General features: G+C 41.2%; 1 protein-coding gene across 1 annotated transcript in view; it reads right to left on the bottom strand.

Annotated features, from left to right (window-relative positions):
* The window catches only part of EFNB2 (ephrin B2), a 45008-nt gene extending 18424 nt beyond the window's left edge, over nucleotides 1-26584 (bottom strand). The window contains exons 1-2 of the mRNA XM_068422102.1: nucleotides 25723-26584; nucleotides 4068-4351 (exon numbers count right to left, since the gene is read on the bottom strand). Of these exons, the coding sequence (XP_068278203.1) occupies nucleotides 4068-4351; nucleotides 25723-25850 (412 nt within the window). The 5' untranslated portion in view covers nucleotides 25851-26584. The remainder of the gene's footprint in view (nucleotides 1-4067; nucleotides 4352-25722) is intronic.
* Nucleotides 26585-26881: the final 297 nt, after the last annotated feature.

Here is a 26881-nt window from a genome sequence, read left to right as displayed (position 1 = left end):
GTATGTGCTTGCTTGGCCAAACTATCTCAGGAGCATGATGGTGGCTCGAAGGCAAGCAGCACTGCTCCCTTCCCTCCGGCACAGCTTCCCAGAGGCTTCCCCAGGGCGCTCCCTCAGTGCAAACCCAGGGCACCACAGTGCTCTCTATGCTCTCTGACTAAAGGCCAAGTTTGTTGGGAAGGGTTTAGGATAACTCCTGTTCACGGAAAGTAACCATGTTTGACTTATTATATATGCTTTTACTACTCTTAACACGTCTCCATCCCACACAAGAAATGCTGCATCTAAGAGGTGCTGGAGAAGTTACACCACGACCCAAGTACTTGCAGATCAATCCTCTAGTACTGAAAAGATACTCATTGCTCGTTCTGAGCAATCCACAACAGCAGAAAATTATACTTCTTTCCCTAACCATGCAAAGACATAAAAAGACTTTTTAATGCAAACATCAGAGTTGCAAATCTGCACACCCTTCTTCTGCTTAACTTTGCCCTTCGCACAGATATTTATGTTGTTGGGCATGGTGTATCTTCCTTCATGCATCTGATTAAGAATTTCCTTAGAGACTTATGATATGTTAGCTAAATGGTCACATATTTTAGGATAATCTAACATTAATACTTCTGAGATCTCAAGTACATTTGACCTTCTCCAGTTCTGCTGAAAAGAAATCAGGTAGCTGTAGGAAAATGAATCTATTAATTTCCTAGGAACCAAAAAATTGATGATAGCAAAGAAGAGAAAAGCAAGGACACTCTGTTACATCATTTATTCACTTTCACAATACCATTCAGTATCATCTTTCCAAGAACTGCTGCTCACAGAATTAACTCTTTGGATCCTGATACTCACACTGAGGAATATTTTGCCAAGAAATGGATTAGACTATTTTTGGACTAAAGTACCATTAAATGTGAAAAGAAGTATCAGACACTCATCTACATTTTTACTTTTTTAAAAAATTGTGAATTTTGGCATGAGAAAAGTTGTATCTTTCACATGCTTAGACCTAGGGAAGCAGTAAGTAGAACAGATCTCCTTCTGCTATACCTATCACGAATACATCTGGATGATATAAATATTATGGCTTGAAGAATTTCTATACAATCACATCTCCCTAAAGGTACACAGGGCTCAGGAAGCTGCTTCATCCTGTGGTATAACTGCTCATCCCAAAATGACTAAACCCCTAATCTGACTAGAGATTTTACTGTTTAATACAGCTCCACAAACCACATATTATTACCTTAGAAAAACAAACTGTGGTTTCAAATAATGGCAAGATGATAAAGGTACATGATGATGCACAAAACATTTAAAGGCCTGACAAGAGCCTGTCAGCATAAACAGCGTGAGACTAGGCTGTAAACGCAGCCATAGCGAGCACTGCAAAGATGCTGGGCTCAGTAAACTCCCGTCTCAGGTTTGTTTGATGCCCCTTAGTCAAGGGAATACAAGATCCTAAAATACTTCAAAATCAAAAGCTGGCACATAAAATGCATCGTTGCCTTCGCTTCACAGCACTCTCACCCCCCACAAAAAACCCAACGAATCAAGAAAAACTTAAAACTCCCAAACAAACAGAAGGAAGGAAGGAAGGAAGGAAGGAAGGAAGGAAGAAAGGGAAAAAGGGAGACCCACTACATTCCAGGCCTGTGCACACCTGTTAAATTACAGGTCTGCGAACAGGGATGTATGCAAATGATTTATGGTCTGATTTGCATACATGATTAAGATGTATTACATTACTTATAAAAATGACAGTAAACGTCCTGACTACCAGAACCTGCATCTGACAAGGCTGTGTCAGACCGTGAGCTTTTGAACACAAACTGTTAAAATCCTATCTAGCTCCAGTATCTCTGTAAAATGGTGTCCTGGCTGAGCCCTGGCTTAGTTTTCTAACCCTCTTAGTGTTTCCGAGATTGACATCACCGAGTTCATTGTTTTCTCCCGGAATGATAGAAAAGTGAGAGTTTTAGCTTCAGGATGGCTGGATTTTCAGGGTTGTGTTTTTTTTTTTTTTTGTCCGACCTATTAAAATGTATGGGTACTCCTGCTGCAGCTCGGTTAGTATGCTAGCAACGTAGTGATAAATTAGCCATTTGTTTATGCCAGAATAAGCAGGGAAAGTAATATCCTTAGGCACTCCAGTATTACTGCAAGGCCAGTGTGATTTTTGAGGCATTAGGCTGAAGGCTGAGCAAGTTCTTTCAACCAAACTATACTGTAATCTTCCAGGAAATGCAACATCTATTATGTCTTATTGCTATAATGAAATAATTATACAAAACTAATGAAAATGAGACATATTTAATAATTCTCTGGGTAAATCCATGACATAGATATGACAGAAGTGACAGGGTATCAGAAAGGTCCATTTGTGCCCATAATTTTCAGGTGATAATTTTAACAGTGCCACTTGTTCCACTACAGCTGGTCTGCTGTGGACGTTTTTAAAAGCAGCACTAAATACTGAACTAAATATTTCATCATTAAAGCCAGCTATTTGAGCCTGGTCATTTTTACGCTACACATTTTCACCGGAGTTAGACAACTCTCTCTCAACATCTAATCTTGCAGCTTTTACCCTGGTAAGTCTCACCGGATTTCAGTGAGAAGTTTGTCAAAGTTAAATGCTGTGAAAGTGGGATCGTGTTTTTATATACCCCTTGACTAAACAGAGAAAGCACCTGTATCAAGTGATCTTTTTGTCAAACCTTAAAAAACAAAAAATAGTGTTTTGTATCTCCCACAACTGTTATTTAGTAATTTCTACATTTAATATTTAATACAGTGAATTCTTACATAGTTTCTGTGACATACAACTTGTTTTATACACAGTGTGTACCATTATGGATAACTGGGAAGTGCGCATTAATTCATATTAAACGCACTTCCGTTTCCATTTTAAAAGTACTTGCTCAGAGCAGTTGTAAAATTACCAATATTTTTAACTAAGAAATCAATAAATATTTAAAGTGGCAGACATTACATGAAATAGTTATCAGTCCTCCAATTTTCAAGGAGGTGGCAGAAATTAGATGCACCAGTACCTAACTTCATTGTAACTGCCAAAAAGCCAATGCACAGAATTTGTCCATCTCCTACTAACTGGTGATCCTTGCTTTAGACTTCAAAAGTCCCCATGGGGCTAAATGAGATCCACAAGGCACAGTATCACAATGACAAAACCTAAGCTAATGTAAATTATTGCTGTACTGCTGAGGTCTCAGCTTATGCTAACTCCTGATTCACATCATTAACTTTACACATCATAAGTAATTTGAATCACTAAACACAGCAGTTACCTCCAGACTCACTTTCAGCCACAAATCCCTTATCAGACTAAGACTCACACAAAGTTTATACTGTTAGACCAGGCCTGTGTCACGCACATTATTTTTACAAGTCCAGGACCACGAAAAAGGAGGAAACTCAAGAACATGCTAGTCTAAGTTTTGCCCAACAACCCTTCTAGCTACTGTATGGACACAGTAGGTATGTGTTGCAGCTATGCATGCTCAGCTAGAGCCCACCAGCAACCCTTGTGGGAAAATTACACTGTCAAAGTTGGCACCAAAGTGGCCAAAAGATCACTGCAAGAATCCCTGGACCACTTGGAGCGATGGCCAGCCATCTCACAAAGGATGCCTCAGCTCAGAATGGCCAGGACACCCTACTCCTACTCCTGGCGTAACGGCACCTGAGGGCAAGGCCAATAGCATGGCACATCACCAGAGCTGCGAGCAGGAAACACATCACTGTTTAGCTGCACACAACATTCAATGTGAATACAGGACACAATATTGTGCAAAAAGGAGAAGCCCTTGACAGGCGTACAAGTACAATCTAACCAGGTTTACACAAACCAAGGAAAAAAAGAGACAGAGGCCCCCACAGAAGTCAGGAATAACGTTGAAAATATGCTAACAGTAAAATATTTTCAGAGAAAAAAATACAAACCCATTCACATTCTTCTTAGTTTGCTTATAATGTACAACAGAACATACAAAAGAACAAACAACTATATTTAAAAGAATGAACAACTGATATTTTGAACTTACATATGACGTAATAATCTTTGTTCTTCTGAAATTCCAGGCCCCAGAGATTAGGACTGAACTCTTGAAACTTGATGGTAAACTTAACATCTTGATCTGGCTTGGCACAGTTGAGTAGAGGTGTATTGTCCTTTTTAATAGCACAGCTATCTGCTTGGTCTTTATCAACCATGTAGACCTTATAATATTCATACGGGCCAACAGTTTTAGAGTCCACCTTTGGGCATATAATATCCAGTTTGTCTCCTATCTGTGGATATAGTACCAATCCTTGTCCAGGAAGGAATCTAAAACAGAAAAAAAGGCAAGGCGGGGGGGGGGGGGGGGGGGGGGGGGGGGGGGGGGGGCGGGAAGAGAAAAAAAGGGAAAATGTGAGACACTCCATAAAATCTCATCCAGAAAAGTAGCAATTGCAGTGGACAGAAAGGAACAAACACAGAGTTTCCAAAACCAAAATGACAGACTGAGAAAACCGGATCTTAATAGTTTGGGCCTGACTCAATTTAATATCAACAAGATGTTTATTTAGATCTTGGAAATTACAGATGGATTGAGTTTTATAGTCCTTACCCAAGTTTTGGAAACTCTAGTAGGTTTTACGTCTCTGGCACGCACTGCTCTTTCTTCCACATTTGGCCATTTACAGCAGTTGCTACAATGTCTGATGGGCTACAATCCTGTTTTTCTGCTTCGGTAACATTTCTACTACTCTTGCACATATTTTGCTAATTTTGGACATGAGAGAATGACAAGAATAATCTTTCAACTCCCCTGAGCAGTCATGTGGGAAAGGAAACATCTTAGACTTTAAGAGTTAACAACATACTAAGATGTCAATTGATATTACCAGTACAACACAAAGGAGCATCAGTCACTCACCAGGACCATGCTTATGGACCTGGGCTGGACAGAGATCTACCTGATCCAAAGACTACACAAGCTTCTGACAAAATACTTTTCCAAGACAGTGTGACCGCTATACTACAATGATTTCTTCTCTTCGTAAACTCCACCGTGACCATCCTTATTTTACCTTTTTCTTTCTTGTGCTACAAGTGAAACACAGATGTGCTTTTACCTTAGTATAGATGAACACTTCTTACACAAACTGGCAGTGAGCTTTAATATTTGGGGTTAGACTCTATATTGTATCTTTCCTACTTGTATTAATTAATAGGCAAACTTCACCACTTCTTCATGAAAGAAAAATGTAAACAATTACTTAATAGTATTAATTCATCCACAAAACGAGGAGCCTTGTTCTCACAAGGACAAAAGCCACAGCAGGTTTGTTTCTTTTTTTTCTCTGTAAGATATATTTCTTCCAATTACAGCCAAGAAGTGCGTGTTTTAGAACTACAGCCAACCACACAACGTCCTCGAATGCACAGACCTAAAAGCCTTTCTTTCCTCGTTCTCCTGCCTGCCAGCCTTTTCCAAAGATCTTCCTTAATGGAGGAGAGGCCTGAAAAAAACAACTGAAACAACTGCCGCCTAATGAACACCCTTCTCCAAGTGCTAGCATTTAAACAGCACATGTAGTACATCTAGCTTATTCACAGGCAGCCTTCCTGGAAACTTTAAATTAGAGTATTAAGGCCCAAGCAGAACAGAGCTGTAGGCGCTGGTGACCTCCAGCCTCCGTCTTGGCTAAGGGAGCCCACCAGCACACAGTAGTACTGGGGGAGAACTTACTAAATTAGAGAAAAGGATGATGCAACGCCCCACATTTCGAATCCATCATTTACAACCACTTGCTCCCACACAATGTGAGTTTATGATCTGTGCTAATTGAGCGGGATTATTTTCACTCACAAAGCCTGTGTAAGAATTATATTTGTTGTGAAGCAGCACATAGCAGGACAAAGACATGTAATTACAGATTTAGGGAAAAAGAACAATGAAATGTTATGGCAAGAAAAGCGACTGTTGATGTATAAATCACTGCGCTCTTTTGTGTCATGCAGTGTAATTTCCAGACTACAGAAACTAGGTTTGGCTACAGCTGTTCAAACTGAGATGCTCTGGAGTATGGGGCGAAGCTACACCTCCTCCTCCTCCTCCAGTTTTCAGACACGCCAAAGGAATACAGTGACTATCACCTCCGGAAAGCCGAAATAGTGAAACAAATGGAAAGGCGGAAATGCATCCTCCTCGAAGTCACTGGTCTGGTGAGGGATGGCCAAGGGAGAAGCCAGCTCTGCAAGGGTGCCAAGGACATGGTGGGACGAAGACCCCTGCCAGCAAACATTCCCAAGGGAGCAGCACGGATCCTGGCTCAGGCTCTCCTCGGGGATCGACTCTGACCATGCAAAAGCAAAGGGACAGAGTTTCTGAGCGAACCTCTGTCACCTGTGACTGACTTCACCACCTGGTCTGACCACAGCCCCATTTTACTTTGCTCCTGTGCAGCAGTGTTGTACAAGAAAGATGAAAATGACTCGTATTGCCCCATTTGCATGCCAGGACAAAGGCTGGTCACTGTATGATTCCACCACTGCAAATATTTCTTCTTGCCAGTAATTCTTCTTCACGTAACGGGAATGTGTAATATGAAACACATGAGATTTCTGAGGAACGGATCTTTGTTTTTAAATTAATCAGTTTAGATTACCATGCATAAATATGAAATTCATAAGCTTAGAAATGCTCACCTGTCTGTCATTATCAATAATATGACTTAAAAAGCTGCCCTGACAAACAAAAACTGCTGACTCTAGTTTTAGATTTTGTGTGTAATGAAGCAGCAGTGGTATATGTTCTCCATGCAAACTCCAAGCGCAAACAGGATGGGTTCAGAGACGCTGTGCCAGGCAATCCTCAGAAAGAACTACCAGAGAGAAAGCACACTTGTGTGCCTTGGTTAAGTAGCCAGGAATTGCCCCATAAAAGGCAGAGGACAGAACCACCCCCAACAGACAGCTCAAACACATTTTACAAGAGCTTTAAACTGACGCAATCGTTAGACTTTACAGCAGTAAAGTAAATATTCCCGCTATGGCTCCAAAGTCTGTACAGTTTGAGAACCAAACTCAGTAAATCTCCTTCCACTTGAGTTTCTGAACTTGTAGGATCTAATGCTGACAGGATTAGGAAAGACAAAGGCTGAAAATGAAAGGATTAATCAGAGAACTTGATTGTATTTAATTTTTTTACACAGTTTGCAGTTTTGACTGTGACCTTTGCACGAAAGATATTTTTTCAATTTACTTTCCTTATTTTCTTACAACAATAAAGCAAGAATATGGATGGAGAGAATAAAAAAGTTTCACTTCATGCATTTCAGTTCAACCACAAAACTTACAGCGGCTGATTAGTAGTAGGCATGATTATTATCCCTGCATTTGTATAATACTTTTGCTACTGTATTTTCACAGAAACTTCAAATAAATCATTCGCTGGGTACTAAGCATTTTCTGAAGCTATTCATTAAATGTCAGGAGGATTAAGACTACTGTTTTATGATCCTATTTTTGAAAACCTTATTATCGGAAAAAAAAAAAAAGGACAATGTACATTCAGCCTTGATAGTGGTTAACAACAGCTTCAGGATTAATCCTGAATCTTTATTTCTGCAAGTTCTGCTGTAGCCTTAAGCATTCTGGGGTCACATCAACACTTATGAAATGTCTGCAGAATGGCATCTGTAAAAATCAAGTTAATGAACTGGCTTCAAAAGTCTGATCAGAATGTGCCTTTAACTAATTAAAAAACTTTTTTTTTCCCCAAACAGAAATATAATAAAAACAGAGCAAGAGGTTTTCAGAATCCTGTGACTGGTCCCGAGGAGGCTGCGTTACTCCAGTGGATGCCTGGAACAGTGACATGCTCTTTGAGCTGTCAGGACAGCGACAGCACTGGAACCATTGCCTTCTGTAAAAAGCTAACTTTCTAACTTTCTGCTTTTCAGCTCCAAATGTTCTTTCCTGGAAAACCTAAGTACCAACACAGACCCCTGTACTCCAACAGAAACTTAGGAGAAAAGCTTAGCGAGTTTCCTGACTCATTTCTGTCAGCAGTCAGATACAGTGAGACTAAAGCACTTAAAGAATCTTGCTCACAATTAATAACGCTAGTGCTTACTGTGAGAAAGCACAGAAAAGTATATCATGTACAGTAAAAGCTGCTCGATGAAATTCACGCGTTTTCTGTCTGGCACTTTTGGATACAAAGGGCATTTTTACTGTCAGCCCAAAATTGGTGTATTGTGGGTGACATTTGACATCTGTGCAAAGCCCATGCATGTGAATCCCTCCCACACGTCCAACTAGTCATGCAGCTTATCAAATAACAGCAACACACAGAGTTCCCAAACCTTTTTAAAAATAAGTATATCAGACCAAAAATGCATGTGACACATGAACAGAAAATAGGAACAGAGTAGTCCTTTCCCCACTCCCACCAACGTTACAATAATTTTCTGTACCATACTTATTTTAAGGCCCAGCAGTTCCCGGCACTAATGTACCCTTACTGGTCAAAGTCCTAAAGAAGTTAAATTTGATTTTGAAATTTTACAAAAAATAAAATTTATATTATACACAGTTTCCAACTAATTTCTTAAGAATCTGCTTCTTGTTTAGAGAAACTCAGCACATTCAGCCATATTAAATTATAAAGGAGTTTTCCTTAATGATAACCACTCAAACCTACTTAATTTCATAATAGTAAATTCTCAAAAGAAATAGAACTTTATCTGTCAGCACTTTTTCACTGAGAATATTCTACTATTCCTTACTACACAGACATTTCTGAAACTGTAAAATTATCAAAACATAAAATTCTTAGAGAAATAATCTCTTAGAGATTTTGTTAATCAGTACCGACTGATGTAAAAAATGTGTCGTCATGCTTTTCCCAACTTGCAAAACTATATGCGTACACACATACTATAAATATATATATGCACACTTACAGAATCACAGAATCACAGAATGTTAGGGATTGGAAGGGACCTCGAAAGATCATCTAGTCCAATCCCCCTGCCGGAGCAGGATTGCCTAGACCATATCACACAGGAACGCGTCCAGGCGGGTTTTGAATGTCTCCAGAGAAGGAGACTCCACAACCTCTCTGGGCAGCCTGTTCCAGTGTTCGGTCACCCTCACCGTAAAGAAGTTTTTCCTCATATTTATGTGGAACCTCCTGTGTTCCAGCTTGCACCCATTCACTATATCCTAGCAATTACAAAATTAAGTGCAATTTTAGTAACTGTTAGTACTTGTTGAGAGTCTTGTATATTTAACTGGGGAAACAGTGCCAAATTTCTGTGCTTTAATACCTTACCTGAACTAATTGGTGTAGGCAGTTAGCTTAAATTAATGTAACAAAAATAACCCTAAAAATGTGAACAATCAAGATGCTTTTTAAAATGCAGCCTGAAACCTTCTGTTGGGGAATCCTACCCACTTAACTTTATGAAGTTTAACTACCAGCCTGACTATAAAGTTATTCATTGAAAAGTTTTATTAAGGAAATGTCATGAATACTAATAACACAGTATGTTAGTCCATTACTTGTACAAGTGCAAACTGAAATGGAATACAGAATAACAATCCATGTACAAGTCCTTACTGTTTAAAAAGAATGGTTATTAAATAGTGTATGTATTTATCATCTGGCTTTTGAGAAAATAACAACATTCATATTTTGAATAATGTTATATCCACAGGAGAAATATTTAAGCAAGGCAAAAGTTCTACCAGCTTGATGCAAAACAAATAAAAGTTCCAGAAAAAGGTCCTAGTGATTTCTGTGAAGTAGCAGTACCCTAATCACAGCCAGCTGAATGACATGTGAACCAGTTTACTGATTCCCAAAGACTTTCAACTGAACAAAATCCAAAAACGTAGACCAGTGCTCTCTGAAAGGGAGTCCTTTGCTCCATACAGTTTTCACACTAGTTTCTGTCATATTCAACATCACATACAAAGATATGCCACGTGGATATAAGGTATACACCCAGCTGTAAACCCGAAATGCTTTTTTGCAGAAGCAGTGATTTTATAGGGCTGATCTCACTCCAGTTTAAATGGATTAAGTGAACACGAATTCAATGAGAAGAGGATCAGTAACTGCTGTGGAACAGACAGAAAAACAAGCTTCATCAAAAAAGATTAATGTGGAGTCTGTGTCTCAAAATGGGTATGGAATTTGGTTAAAAAGAAAAGCACTACTCTACTCTGCAAGAAAAATTACCATAGTTTGACACAGGAAGACGACAGACTGGCTTTATACACAGACTAGCAAATGAAACTTTGAAAACAAAAGTAGTACAGCATTTCATATTATTAAAATTCTTTTAAGTCAGTTTTGGAAGCTACTTCCCTTTGGCAGTGCAGTATTATTAAATTATTTTAATATTATAACAAAGTTTTACAGAACATGTTAAATAGGCATGTTTTTGAATTTAAATAAAATTTAAGAAGTTTAATCTGCTGACCTTTATTTATATGTAACATTTTTCCATGCAGTTAATGAAACTATTAATGTAAGCAATGGTTTCTTGCATTAATAGGACTTGCAGGACAGAAACCAAATGGAATTCAAACAAACAAATAAATTTATTCATACTCATCCCTTAAGATCTTTAATGGTAAGTACCACATTATATAAAGCCAGATTATAAAATATCATAACAGAATTTTCTAAAGCTGCAGCTCTTGTATTTCTCACTTCCATTGGAAGGGATGAACCTCTTTTCAGGGCTCAGGCTCTTCTGCAATAAAACCTGCACCAAGCCCATAAATGCTTTGAAACAGTCCCCTGAAGCTGTAGCTGATCTCCATCCTGGGGTTTGTGGTACCTCCTTGTCCTCCCCCCTTCCTCACCTCCAAAGGAGCCCGTCTTCTTTTGGACTACTCAGGGGAAATGCCTGCAATGCACTGAAAAAGGGGATGGTCAAGGGTTTACTTTGTTTTAATCACCACCTTGGATACAAAATGGTAGCGATGCCATCATTTCGTGTGTCTCAAGTAGCCACCATGCAAATGGACGCCTTTCTTGGTGGCTTTCCTGGACCTATTCTTACTGAAATCGATTGCAAAACTTCCATTGACTTCAGTATGGCAAAACAACGCAATATATTTACTACTGCAATCTTAATAACTTACATAAGAATGATTCTGCAGCATTAAGATGCTTTCTCAAAATTTTAAGCAGACAGGGAACGAGGAGCATTTATGAAATTTTAGCTGTTTCGTTTAGCAATTCAGCATGTTACCTTTTGCAAAATACTAGAGGAAAGCATTTAAAATACAAAAAAGGATTTTTAATAGGAGTAAAATGAGGATGGGCTGAGAGTGCATATACTTCTCCCCAAAGGAAACATCCTTTTGCATGGGCCTGCAAGATTTGACAGTCAAATTGTACCATCACATCACAGTCCTAAAGGCACAGAGCTTCCACTGCACAGAGAGACACCCACAGACACTATGCCTCTTCAAACACGTCAGAAAATGCCCTGACCAGTCTCCTAGAGAGATGTGTCACAAGTTTCCTTCACCAAATAACTTATGTGACTATTGCTGTTGCAGAGATACAGACACTCACTTCTTCGCTCCATTCAGCTTAGGACAGTCACAGGTCTGAAGGTGCCTTGCACTTGAGAGAGCACAAAACCTGCAGCTAAGACGTGATATTTGGCAAGAGCTGTACCCCTTTGACTCTTCACATATATGGAAGGTCACCTGCAACCTGGGACCAAACACATCTTATTGCAGACAATCTCTCCAAGAGAAAAATCTGGTTCCTTAAAAGCTGTGATGTACGAGGTTACAGATGTGATCTCATTCTGTGGAAAAAGTAAATAAGCCAAAGGAGGTGCAGCAGACTCTCCTTTGAGGCTACCCCAATCCTGGGCTCGGGCAGAGGCAGCTGACTCTGCAGTTCCTGTCCAGGGGATCACAGCATCTCGGGGTGACCACAGACTCGGGGGTGCCGGAAGCCCTTCTTCCCAGCCCACCCCGCCGAGCAGAGGCAGCGCCCTGCCTTCAGCCCCGCAGCACGCAGCTGCCAGAAGGGTTTTGCTGTAAGACAGCGTATCTGTTTCAACTGGACACAAGAGATGGTTTAGTTTTGCTGGAAAGCTGTCCTTTCCCTCGCTTCTTGGCTCTCACTCGCAGAGCAAAGTAAAAAACCCGCTTCACAGCTAAAACCTTCAGACCAATTTGTGCTTTACCCCTCTGTCCCCAATGTAAATCCACGGTGCGAAAATGGATGCGCAGTCTTCATCCCATAAAAGGGAAGCACATTTTCTCCTGCCTTAAAAAAACTCTCTGAGAGCAAACACCTATCTGTTTGTTTTTTCTCTACAATGGGAAACAAGATCTGGGCTTTTTGCACAAGAACACGCAGACTGGCTTAGAACATTTCCCACACAGGTAAGGCTTGAAATGCTGAAAAGATGTACGATTCGATTTTTTTACCAAGGTTGACAAAGGAATTTTTTTAAAAATATAGATTTTGTTTTCAGTTTTCATATATGACCTCCACATAAAGCACTATTAATAGCAATTAACTTTTGTATTATTGTGCAGAAAGCAATTACTGCTCTGCTAGAAGTACTTAAAGCACTAGAGAATTCTGATCCATTTACAAAATCAATTCTGGTTACCACAAAAGAACCACTAATGTGCTTCAGGAGAGTCTCCTAACTAAGGGAAAAAAAAAAGGATGGATATGACCAAAGTTCTATTTTAAAGTGTATTATATTAACATTTCATCAGCATTTACAGAAATATGAACCCTCACAACAGTGCTGGACTTACTCAGCTTCAGCTAACAGGGAATCACTCCTCAAATCATTGCTTGCTCCCTCTCTCTCATGAACAAGCATGGAAACACGCACAGGCGCATTCTCCTTTTTATTGCATTTCAGCAGAAACATGCTTTCTACGTAGAGTTCAAAAACTGCAAGTAGCAGCAGTGGAGAGTAGCAGCCAATCTGTATAAACTGCTTATTCTGAGGAATTTCTGAAAGAGAAAACACTCAGTAGGTGCACTGTAATTAGTTGCTCTTTCTAGTTACCTCTTGACAAATGATGCATGCGGGTCTGAATGGGAGCCCAACGTCTTCACCCATGCCACCACTACGCCCTTTAGTACTTCAAGCAGAAACCCCTAGCCTCAGCATTCTTTTAATTTTGTTTTTCCAGAAACGCGGTGCTGGTAATGCACAACATGAGAACCAGACATGATTAGCAAAGTTGGAATTCTTTCAGAAGTGCTTCATATAGCTATGTCCTAAATATATCTGAGGAAAGCTTCCTGCCTTCGATTCCTTCCAAATATGTAGCATGTTTCAGGACTGGGTTAAAGGACAGAACATGTAAATACACACAGCAAACACTGTTCCCACAATGCTTAACGATACGCTTTGGCAACATTTGTAAGCCTTTCAAACAGAAGATACTCATGTGATCATTATTTTAAATATGGGAGATTATAAACCTATTGAGAAATGCAACTTTCGCCACAAAAAATACCCTCAAAAAATAAACTTTTTTTTGGATAGCACTTTACTGCCCCCTTTTGCACTTCAACATTAGAACAGGTTTCAACACGAACATACATCTGAGAAACACTGTGAAGATATGGGGTAAGACGACAGGGCATCATGTTTACACACTAGTAGAATATCAGGCACTGCTTTGGGGACATCTTCCACTTGCTTACACTGTAAACAAATGAAACATCTAGCTTTTATTGTCCCTAATCTTCCACGGAAGAAATCAGTAATGGATGGTTTAAATTACCATTTTCCATTTTAATCTGCATGTATATGGGCAACTGGGAAAGAAGGGGATATTGCTCATTAACACTAGCTGTCTCTCTAGCACAATTGTCTAGAGCAAAGATCATCTGCAACTTGAATTTTATTTTATTCATCAGGAAGAAAAGAATGACAAAGGGCTTTCCAGTCTGAGGCCATTCATGTGTTAGCAATCCCTTAGCTGAAAGGATGGGTGTATCCTTCAGAAGAAAACTTCACAAACTGGCAGGCAAGAATATTTTCATGATAGGTGAAGACAAGAAGCCCAGACATTCAAATACCCTGCAAGCCTACAGGCATAAACCTGTTCTGCAACTCCTGCACTGCAATTAGAGTCAGTACAGAATCCATGTATGTCTGTGTGTGTCCACATATATCTACAAAAGGTAATAAATCTATAGTCTAGTGGCCAGTTATTTACAAAATACTAATTCATTATGATAGAGCCAGAGGGGGACCCGTCCTGCCCCAACCCTCAGCTTCCATTTGACAAAGTCCATGTGCTGCTGTGTACACTTATATTTAAACTCAATCCATTTTCCTCTGTCATCCTACAATTACAATACAAGTCACAATAATATTAAATTTCACTGCCTACAGCATTGCACAATTGAACCATTACTGTAATGAAAACTGACTCCCTTTGATATTAACACTGGTGTTTTCTCTCATTTGCAAGCCATGAAATACAGGAAGAGACCAATGTTGTTTTAATTAAAGAATTGTTGTTCAAAATATGCTACTGGGAGTATTAAAGTAGTTCTTTGCTCTCGCAGCAAAGATAATCAGGAATTTATATGGTTTGGATTTTTTGAAAAAAATAAAAATAAAAAAAATCTGTGCCATGAATTCAGCGTAGCACAAAACCACTGCTCTACCTGACTTGTGCTCACAGAGGCAGGGTGTGCCCAACCCAAGAAAGATGGCGCTTTGTTGAAAAGATGCAGAGCAGTAGTTAATATGGAACAGAAAGTCAAACCAAACCATGTGTGCTTCTTACACAGGTCACTAAAGCCTTTCCTTTCAGAAAGCTAACAGAGAGCAGTTGGCATTTGCCAAAGAACAACTTTTCAAAAAGGGCACTGTAAATCACCAGAAAGAAACAATAAAACCAGATTGTTCTGTTGCTGTGCTATTCCGTGGTCTTCTCCACCGTTCCTATTACAGAAACAAATCTTACATGTCAGCCACAATACAAGGATACCAACCAAAGTTCGCAGTTTTCCTTCTCTTGCCTACAATTTGTTCGCACCTGTACAGTCTTGTTCCAAGACATGCTCCAAGAAAAGTCTATAAAAGAGGGCGGGGACTGTCTTGTTCCTTGATGAGACATTAATAATCGGTGATTATATCTCAAATTCAAAGAAAAAACTTCAGCTGCTTTGCAGTTGTTAGAAAATATATTATTGCATACCATTTGCCTGCATAAGTAAACACTGGAAGCAGAACAAGTTATTAACTCACAAATTTCAGGAAAAGTTATGCCAAATCAATAACAGCATTGTATGAAAAACTGAACCTATTTTGGCAAATCATTGCTATGCAAAGATTTTCAGAATCCAGTTACTACTCTCTACCACTCTTATACCACATCCTTTTTCTATTTATATTAAAGAGACAGTTTTCAGATGGGAGAAAATTACCTTGAGCAAAAATCCAAATGGGAGATCTACAGTCAGCCTGCACTTGCATCTCACATTAAACCCAAGATTCAGCCACTCGCAAGTGTGGAGATTCTATGTTCTTACATTAAATACAAACTTTTCCAAAGTTTGTCTGACTTTCAGAAGCAGAATAAAACCGGACGGCCACTGCCACCTCCAAGGCACGAGTAGTATCTGACCTACCAAGAAACAGCTTTTGGCCCGCTGCAGGTCTGAGCCTCTCTAATTAAGCTAAACTGACACTGGAGTAGTTTAAAAACTCCTGTAAAGGCCTAGAAGTGCATTCATCACTGGATCAGACATTCCTGCCCTGGGTGGAAGAGTCCATCATGGGGGTCTAGCCGACAGCCGAGGACAGGGCGAGCTCCAGCCACTCCACTTTAACTCGCTGACTACTGGCAAGCTACACAAAAATTAAGACTCATTCCAAGTGCAGACAGGGCAGTAGCTTCTGACATAAATTTCCAATATAAAAAAAAAGTAAGGAAGCTTCACAGAGATCTGTATTTGTCCAACCCCAAAAAACCTTTTCACTCTGGCCTTGATTCAAGACAGCTCATCCTTAAATTCGTCGCGTTTCAGCAAAAATATTCGGCATTCAGCACATGTTTAACGTGAGCTTTTCAGAACAAGGACAGTTTCCTGAGTCAGGCCCTCGGAGCATCGTGCAGTCTTGCTCACCTTGCTGTCACACACCGATCCACAGAATGGAAAGGACTACAACAAGCAATAAATTTATGAAGATTTGGCTTTTGTTTTTTCTTCAAAAAGTGCCTGAAAACTGTCTGATATAAAGTAGAAGGAATTAACGATTACCACTAAAAATCGTCTCTCTTAAAATATTTAACACTCAGACTAGTAATCTTGCCTGCCAACGTGACCTTCCCTGTTCAGCTAATCTATATAGCTTGGAAATACCTTGGAAAAAGAAACCTCAAAAAAACCTAAAGGTCAAGTGTTGTGCAGTGATTAAGCTAGACTGCTTCTTAACTAAACTGAAATTAATTAAACATGAAGAAAGCAATTGAAGTGTGGACAGTGAATGCTATGGGATTGCAAATCCTCAAAAGGAGTCAAGATGTTCCCAACTCCAAATTTACACTTTTATCCAGTCAGGTATAGAAACCAACTGCTGCTCAGGCAGTAGGTAAGCAGATGGCAAGCACCAGCAAAAATGAAAATGTGAAATGATGCACCACTCAAAGAGTCAGAAGCACAGTTATGTGTGCTTTCACCAGTGCTCGATGCATAGGTTCCTTAAACAAACTGCTTCAAACTTGCAGAACATCAAAAGCCAGATGGGCCTTCCTGAATGAATCCACAGGCAAGGAGCCAGGATTCCCGTTTGCTGCAGAAATAGGCCTGGACTTGATTTGAGTCTTCTCAGCTCTGACAGGCTGAAGTCTGGCAGAACTCCCAATCCAAAATAAAATAGCATTCAATTGCAACTGGGCTTTAAGTAACAACAATAATAATAAATTTGAAATCCCTCTTATTAGCTTTAATAAGACATGCACTTCCCTTTACAGTGCATTGTGCATCTTTCCCACCACTGTTCTTTGGTTTGGGTACCTAAGTAAATGCACTATTCAAACAAAAGCTAATAAAACAGTGAAAAGTAATGTGCAGCATCACAGATTTTTCAGCCTAGTGTATCATTCCACCATCTAACCTATCCTCCTGTGTAAGACAAGCCATATAATTCCTCATTTTCTGTTGACACATGTAAAACTTGATTATTTTTTCAAGTGTACACAGCTCTGAATCCTACTAAATAAAATTTTGTAAATCCTATTTTAGCCATTAACCACAAGACACATAAAAAGAACACTATAGGTAGAAAACCCCATCTTATAGTTATGTATATGCCATACATCAGGAATGATTCACCTAGCAACCTAATCCTCTACCAGCCTTTATCTTTTTTGGCTTGGAACCTACATTTAAAAACAGAAGAAAGCATAGACTATTACATCAAAGTTTAAATCAGCTGCATTATAATTGCCATGTTGATACCGCAATAAACACTGGGTGTTGGCTGGCCAGGATTGCCAAAAAAGATAGAGGTCCTGCCCTTATTCGTCGTCTTTGACAATGTTTATAATCACATCAAAGGAAAGTTCTCTGCATCACAGTTAACAGGAAAAAAAGAGAATCTAGATGTTCTGTTTCCTCGAGTAAAATGATAGATTTTGTTCATTATAAGAAAATTAAAATTTTGCCTATAATGTAAAAACATTCATAATGTAAAGCCCTTGCAGGCTAATGTAATACTCGCTGATGTCACTGGAGGTATTTTCATGGAGTTGAACAGGACCTAGACAGAAACCTTGAACACATTTATCTACTTGCAACTAGAAATATAAAATACTAAATGACATTTCAAATATGGAGTTTAAAATTATCTATTGTAATTCTGCATGTAAGTCTGCTTGAAGACTTTTGAAAATCACGCTCAGATTAGACAGGAATTTAAAAGCACAAAAAAAACCAATAACAAATAATTCAAAATTACACTGAAGACACTGCAAGTTTAGGGAACTCATGTGTGTATGCTTTATAGTTTCAGTTTTGAATATCTATCTGTCCTTGAGGGCAGAGAAGCAAGGCGAAACTGTTTTTTGTTCTGCCATTTTGTTTTCATACTTGGCTTTCAAAAACATACTGAGTGCAATGTGCTTGTTTTCTCAAAGCCTCTCCACTGTTTTGTGTTTGGGTTTCGTGGGGGGTTTTTTCCCAATTAGGGAACGTTAAGTGCAAATTGCAAAACCTCTGTGTTTTTAAGTACATCTTCGAGTTAATGTATGTCAGAGGGGAACCTGCAGAGGATGCTGTATGGGAACAGGGAGACCTGGTGTGCACTGCCCAGGATGTGCTCCGTGAAGGGCTGCCCACTCCTTTCTGGGCCCTGCCAAACCTACCCAGCCTTATCTGGTACATTTCTGAAATGTGACATGGCAGGCAGGTTCGAAAGCTAAATGTTGGACAATGGTGGGCAAACAAAGGACATCGGTTTTTGCATTATTTCTTTAATTACTTTAACCCTTGTTCGAACAGAAAGCATAAGGGCAGAGTAATTCAGCTTCCCTCTTTGTCATTTGCCTGCCATAAATATGCACCAGTCTGCATTTGAAAAGCTGAAGGAGGCCGCAAGCTTGCTGGACATTTATCATGCTCTGTTCCCTGTTAACAAGCAAATACTTTAGTTGAATGGCCCATTAGCAATCATTGTCAAATGCAGAATGCAAGGTGCTTGGATGTGACCGGCCTGTAAATCAGAGGGGGGTGCCCCTGTGCTCTGGAGAATTTCAGCAAATGAATTGGATCTTTTAATATAGATTTGTGAAGGTTAAGCTGCAAGAGAGGAAACGTATCTGAGCACTTCAGGCCCCGTATATTCTGCCAATCTGTTCAGCTCCCTATATGCACTTGTTTATTTTTCATTTGTTAAATGACATCAGCAGCTTGACAGTTTTGGGTTTGGAGTTGCCTTTTCAGTCAGTCCAGCTTACTATGGGGTAGGATAAGAATGATAAATTCAAGCATGTAATTAACATCTTTCTAAAAAGCCCAGAAAATGGAAAAAAAAAACTTTAAAAGTGTCCAAGCCACTGCCAAACAAACAGCATGAATTCCATTTTGCCGAGCTCATCCCAGGCTCATTCCCACTAAAGAAAGACACAACTGTTATTGTAGGCTTCGGTGCTTTTTCCTCTTACGTCTAGACTCTGCCTAACAAACGCAGAGTGCTTTCGTTTCGCCCCTTAGCAAACAAATGAGCAGGCAATAAAGTAAATATTTCTCGTTTGAATCGTACCCCTGATTTGCAATGTAACGCTGACTTTAAGTTGTGGGTGTTTACGGTTGTCAGTTAGGTAGAAAAGCCAGTCTTAACTATTTAGAAGGCCCTTTAAGAGAAAAAGCAAGGAAAAAAAATCCAAGTAGCTGCAGTAGGAGAGGTATTTTACTACCTTTACAGCTGCAGATCGTTTAAAATAAATGACAAAACAATGGCTAAATTGTCTGTCGGCTGAACTCTAGGGGCTGACAGCAAACTCATCCCAATGATTTTAAGTTGGCGCAGAGAGGGGGGGTGTAGGCAGATGCTTATCTCATTCATTTCTAGATTTCAGCCTGCCTTTTGGAAATAAATACCACCTAGAGACTAAGCCAGATCAATTTGGTTATCTGCAGCTTTACTGGTGAATAGGAACGGATCCTGGTTTTGTTTGTGTTTTTTTTTTCTTTTATATTTTTGCAGGATGGGAAATGCAAGAGATGCTGAAGTATCACCTGGCCAAGGCACAGACAATGCACCGTGTTTATATGTTTGCTGCTCCCATGGAGTGCGAGATGGAGACCACAGCCTGAAACACAGCTGAAATCAAAAGGTCTCCGTTTTCTTTCCAGATAACCCCCGTCCTACCTATCTGCTCTGTTCTCTGCTCCTTGCCAGCATGCTCCTGCCCGAAGCCCAAATAGATTAAGGCAACAAACCCCAAGTGCAGCTAATTCTTCAGAAGGGCTGCTGCTAGGGCAGGAGTTAACAAGGAAAATCTTCCACACCTAACAATTGCACCCACCTCGAGTTTTAATCGGTCCCCATCTCAGCAGAAAGCAGCAAATGAAATCTATCGTTACCATATTATATGCCACCAATGAGCAAGAACTGAGCAGCTTTTTTTTTACTGATTTAACCATCCCAAGCCACAAGTAGGCCTTTCATACTTTCTAATCCCGGCCCCAAGTCCTGTGCGGTTCTCACATAATACCTTACAGCCCGGAGCAAGGCCCTTAGTTTCTAACACCCCTTTCACAGAGACGTGTCATTTCTAACATCAAGCTAATCTATATGTTGCCATGGCATCACCCTTTATCTGCCTTTACATCTTATGAACTGCATGGATTTACCACATTATTTTTATCTGAAAGACAGAAAATGGTGGTTTTATTGCCATACAATCAGATTACTGCTGCTAGTTTCTCTATGCCTTTTTACCATACTTCAATCAAAAGGGATCAGTTTCTTTATACTCTGCCCTTGATTTACATTACATCTGTAAAGACCTAGTCTGGGTTGTAATCCCCTTATTAACTATGACCAGGGTTGATTTGCCTAAAAATAAAAGCAAATTGTGTCAGACCTTTTCACTTTGTTTTTGATTCGGAACTACAAAATGGATTACTAAAGAAATCTTCAGAGTTCACCCGGCCGTTATAGTGCTGAATTTAAAATGAGAATTAAACAAGTTAAACATGGGAGCTGTGTCAACGGTTTTACATTTTCCATCATGGGAGAAAGGCTGAACTTGCGTTTGTCTTTGTGTTTCTCGGGCTTTAAAAGAGACAATGAAGCCACAGGAGTTTTTCCAAGCTCTTCTAACACTGTCCATTTGCCATCTTCCCTTCCTCTGCTTTTCATGCAACTCCCCCCCAAACTCTTCTCCCTTGCTGCTCCCTCCCTACCCCCCCAAAAACTCCCCTAGCCCAAGACAGCAGTATTCTGGTTAAAAGTCTATATTCTGTGGCACTGCATATTTTAATCAAAATATTTCAAGCAGTTTAACATTCCTATTTAAGTTTCCACAACGCCTCACAAAGAATGAGCTCATAAGCAAATCCATGTAGATGTATGATAAATGACCAGAAAACAGGTTTCTTATGTCGCAGCCACGGCAGGCAGACATAGGCACACATGAATAACATTTTAATCACTATTTTTTACTCAGAAGAACACTTTCTTCTCATGTGCAACAAGCAATTTTCAAGTACTGCAGGTTTGCACGATGCACATGGAAGACCAGATCCTCAAAAAAAAAAAGCCACCCTGGTCTGGCTGCTGCGCAGAGGCTGAAAGGCCTTCTTCGCCAGCCTGTCACAGCAGCCACCTCAGGTCCACCGCTGACTTCCCTTTACATGGCTGAATTTGAGACCATCCTGAGTATCACACCTAAAGCAATGTGATCTCCTTACAATAAAACAGGGAAGAGTAAAAAAAAAAAAGGGGAAAAAAAAAAAGAAAAAGGGAGGGAGACATTCTTGTGTGTGGGAAGAGGGAGAACTTAAGTGATTTTAGCTTGACTTTTAGTCACTGCCTTTCTAAAGGCAATTACTTTATTAAACGAAGTGAAATAACGTAGCACAGCTTACAGATAACATGTTTTAAGATAATTACTATAAATAATACAGCAGTTATACTCCACATATAAAAGGCTGGGGAAAATAACCAGCTCTAGAATTCGGCCTTCAGTTTGTTCTGAATTCATTTTGCTAGTTCACTTGTGCTTCGGAGACCTGGCTACAAACGCTAGAGATATCAAATGGACTGGAAGCCACCACTCAGCTCCTTGTATTAGCATGCCAAGTGTCAACAGCTATGTTTTGGGTACAATTTAGGAGCATGTGTTTAAATCATTTTTAACCTTCCACTCCTGTTTCTTCAGCTTGAAGCTGTAATTGCTGAGGTTAGAAAGTGCAGTCTCATGACACAGGACTCCCAAATAAATTCTTGTCTAGCTGAGAAGCTCCCAAACATGTTGTGAGATATCGTTTTAGCAAGCTCTTTGTGCTCCGGCTGGCTCTCCTGTCCTGTGAAACAACGGCTGTCCATTACCTACAGTTTATCATCCTGACAAAATGTGAGGAATGTGGATGTGAAAGCACTAACAATTCCACCCCTGGTGCTTTCGCCTTTTTTCCTCTCTATATTAAAACCGACAAGATTAACCCAAATGCAAACGGCAGAGCATAGTTCAAGGGGCTATTCAATCGGTAGTGAATTGCGCATTTGTTTACCTACAAAAATAAGAATTTCAGATACAATGAGAAGCAGACTACTTTATATGCTACTGAATAGACCATTTAACAGGATCATCAATTGTAGTTTACTTTATCAGTTTCTGACATTTTAGCATTCATTCAGAGGCGGGCTGTGAAATATCCCATCTATAACTGGTTATCAGAGAGAGAGAAAAACAGCTATATAATCTAACTTAATCAGTGTCAAAGGCACCACTAGTGAGGATAACCTTCCACATGTCACGAAGGGGAACCGCTTTGCTCACCGGCCCGTAGCACGCAGGGAATCGTGACATATAGGCATAAGCGATGGGTTTTTTTGAATGAGATTTCTCTACCGTTTGACTCAAAGGCACCCCACAAGCAACGAGGTACTGTCCTGTGTGCCAAAGGCGGTGCTGAGCCCTTGTGAGGTGAAACCGAGGTAGTCCCCTGCTATCTATATACATTGTTTGTCTTGGCAAAAACAACAGAGGCAGAAAGTCCCCCATTAAAAAGTGTCAACAGGAGCTAAGTCTACAAAGTAATTTTTCTCTGTGTTTTCAAGATCATCATGAGATCTAAGGTTCTTCAGATGAGAAGTCTGTAAAGTCCACAAAAACCCTCTGCAACAATGATGTTTAACCTCCCAAGCAATCAAGTCGCAGGTATAATTATGTATGTCACTTAAAACACACCTCTTGTCATCTGATCGAGGCAATGAAAGCAGATCTCTAAAAAGGGAGAGAGAGGGAAGGAGCTCTGTCTTCAAACAGCTACCGGGTGCTCTCCGTCCCAGCCATCTGCTAGAAATTATAACCTCCAAACTTCAGTGCAAAACCAATTCAGTTTATACGTTCACCCTAACCTAAAATTTATTATTTCATACTTTATATTAACCGGGCTAACAACTTCTCCCAGCATTTAATTGCCTACCTGTTCAGCAGATTTATGTGTTGAGGCTTTCAATAGAGTTAAAAGCACAGCTTTTCTGAATAAATTAACCAGTACCAAAGATAGTTATTACTTTAAACCTAGAAAGGAGCTTTCTTATTACACTACAACAAGATCCATTCAGCAGCTTACTTCTCAAGCTAACATTCAGTTTGAATCCAGAGCGAGGACAACCTCGTCTAAGGAGAAATTATTCAGTATCCTTCAGGCAAACAACTGTGACAAGAATTAGTAAGAAATCCTGCTCAGAGAAGCGGAGCTGTCTCACGGGCAGCAATATCGGTAATGCATTTGTAAGCTTCCTCAAACTATGGGCCTCCAAGTGGCCTATAAATCACTAGCCCCAGCAATTGAAAAGACTAATTTTAATAGTGTACTTCTTCACTGTGGTGATTAAGCCTCAATGAATCACTCAAGAAAACGCAATTACATCAACAGCAGAACCTATTTTTAAGCGTGCATTTAAGTTGAAAAAGTAATTAGATATTATCGTTAGATCTACCATTAACAACATCCAAACCTTTTTTGTAATCAAATGGTTTAGAATTAGCCAAATGGAAACACAACTTGTATTTGATAAAAGAAGCGTCTCCCCAGGCACTGTAAGGCGGGCTGAATCCAGCTGCTCGGATACTTTCATGTCCCTAATGGCTAATAAAAGCTATCAAGGTAAGTAACAGAAGCGAAAGCAGGTGGGAGCCGGCCGGGAGCAGGCCCGAGCAGCCGGCTCTTCTGCGTTGGCAGAGTGACCTCTGTAGGCATAAACCCATCGGGGCCGGGGATGCAAAAGCCTTCCCCTTCCTACCAAGGCTGAGCCCGGCCTGTTTTCCACTAGCACACCAGGCCCAGTGATGCAATGCAACCCCGGCTCGTAGCCTTTGACTTTCAGGACTTCAAATGGCATTATAAAGCCCACTTCATAACAAGCCAGGTCGCTTATTCTCAGATGTCATGTAGGCTTTAACTGTGTAGCATCATAAAAGTGCAGAGCTAGAGACTGGAGCTAAACTTTATTTTAACCGGCTTCCCATCTGGTGCATACAGAAAATGATCATTTATCATGCAATGCTAGGAATAAAAACACTGAACCGAGCAGTCCACAGCATTCCTGTCAGTTTCCATTTTTTTTTTTAGATCAGAAAACTTTTCTGTAAAGAATCTTACAGAGATACAGCGAATATGTCCATTATTGAAAAACACTGGGAGAAATCTACAGCGACTTTTTCCTTCAGTGGAAACAACGGTAGGTAATGGTGACTGTAAAGCAAGACTACTTGATAAACTTGAGATGCTACTCCTAATTCAAACTTTGAAATCTTCACCAAACTCCTGGAGATCCTGCCACCTACACAGAATTAATCCCTGATCCAGGAAATACTCTATTCTTGTCTCATCACCACCTAACATTTCCTCTAAAAAGTCCCCCGGGAAAACAAGACATGTACTTACTGGATTTAATAGGAAATTCTAAATTCAATTAACACAATGCATATGGTTTGCTTTTAAATATATATAATCGAAGATACAGCGTAAGTTAAAAGAAATTACTTTAACCCATTTCTGGTGTAAAACTCATTACAGACTATTTCTTCCTACTGTGATTTGTTTTCTAAAATAGTGGTTTTCATCACAGAAGTTAAAATGATTTCACAACTGAACAAAGCCAACTTTTATTTTGCATGTCAAAATGAAAGGGGACAGAAAGAGAAGCACAAATAGTTTTTCATCACTAACGCAGATTTCTCTTCAGAAACACGGTCCACTTCCCAAAAAGCTCCTCTTCCCAAAGAATTTTGTATGTGTAAGTGAATAAGTTTTTTAAAGGATATGCTTCTATTTTAAGAGTGTGCTTCAATAGTGAAGTCCTGGGAACGCATGTATTTTTCTGCCTGGGTTTGTTAATGAAGAATGACACTAAATGGTTGTGTGATGGGTAATGCTTAGTTCATTACTCACTGACATGTGCCTTGATACCATCAACTCCACAAACAAATTTAGCCCTGTTATAAGCAGATGTAACTTCGCTGAAGTCAATGGGATGAGTTTGCATCTGCAGACGGAGAAGTTGAAGAGTATCACCCCTTCCTGGCAGCGCACCCCAGCGCGGCCCGGCTCCGCCGGCCTCCGTCGCTGCTCCGACCCCGGGGAAGACGGCGGCTCCGCGGGAGCGGAGCCTGGACCCTCCGAGCAGCTTTCAGCCTGCTGCCGCCGCTCCGCTCCCGATCCCCCTCCCGGGACCCTCCCGCCAGGGGCAAGCGGCGGCGGGGCAGCTCCGCTGCGACACGGACTACCCGCCCCGGGAAGTGCCAGACCCTGCTGCCAGCCCAGGCTGAAGTCCCCGGCAGCCGCCGCTCGCTGTGTCCCCCGCCCCGTCCTCATGGCTCCCGGAGGCCGCGGCACCGTGTCCCCCCACCCCCCCAACACGCACCGTCACGGAGGGCAGCGCCGGCCCCGGGGGGAGGCGGCCGGCGGGAGCAGGATGAAAACTTACTTGGGGTTGGAAGAATTCCAGTAAATGGGGTCTAAAACGATGGACCTCGCCAGTGCAGTTCTGCATAAAACCATCACGACTCCCCAACAGTACTTCCAGGCGGAGGCGTCTCGCCTCCGCGCTGCCATGGTCGCAGGCGGCACCGAGTCCCTGCCCGGAGCCTCGCCAACTCCGCCGTGCGGCTTCCCCGCACCTGAGCAGGAACAGCAGGGTGGGTGCCCGGTATCCCAACAGCCGGGACGATGGATAGGAAAGAAATAATTAAAAAAAAAAATAAAAAAATCACACGCGAAGGGTCGACGATGCACTTGGCGAGAGCTGCAAGCAGATCTACTGAGTCATGTGTGCCATTCGCATGCAGGGAACTCTCCTGCGAGGTAAGATCCAATCTACCTCCGAAGTAACGACAGCAATAACAAAAACGCAAACGCCTTAGTCCTTCCTCTTACTGGGGGTCTCCCGGCTGCCTTGGAAGATGCCACTCAAAACTGCCAACTCCCATTTGGATCCAGTGCGCCATACACATTCACAGTGTCTAAGGCTCGCGTGAAAAGGAGTAAAAAAAGGTAAAATAAAAGAAATGGCAGTGGGAGAAATAAAAGGGTTGGGGGAAAGGGACACAGCCTCGGCACGAGGCTCCTCCTGTGTGTGTCTCACTGCTCCCTGCAGTTTGCAATCCGCACAAGCACCAGCCCGGGCTGTTTCGGGGAGCTCGGCAGTAACCGCGAGTCAATAAATCCACTCCGAGAGTCAGCGCCCCCGGTCCCGGGGAGGCGCATCCGCAGGGCTCCGGCTTCCTCGGGGGGCACCGCTGTCCTTGTCGCCAGCAAAGACCCCGGAGCGGAGCAGGGAAAGAAGGGGGGCGAAAAATAATAATTAAAAAAAATATTAAAAAAATAAAAACAGGATGGGGGGGAGGGGTCGCAGCGTCAAAACGTCCCTCTCTCTCCCGTTGCGAGATCCGCAGTGCGCGCCGCGGCGGTAGGAGTAGGAAAGCCGGGCGTGGGACTTGCGCGGCCGCGCAGCCCAGCACGGAGAAGAATGAAGAAGGAGCGGCACCAGCCGCGGCCGTTCCCACCGCGGCACCTTCAACCGCGGCGACGCCGCCTCCGCTGCTCTGCTGCCTCCACTACCAGTCCCCGGCACAGGAGCGCGGCCA

Source organism: Nyctibius grandis, chromosome 2 (assembly GCF_013368605.1).
Source record: "Nyctibius grandis isolate bNycGra1 chromosome 2, bNycGra1.pri, whole genome shotgun sequence".
In the NCBI taxonomy this organism is placed as follows: domain Eukaryota; kingdom Metazoa; phylum Chordata; class Aves; order Nyctibiiformes; family Nyctibiidae; genus Nyctibius; species Nyctibius grandis.
This window is presented reverse-complemented; position numbering and strand designations above follow the sequence as displayed.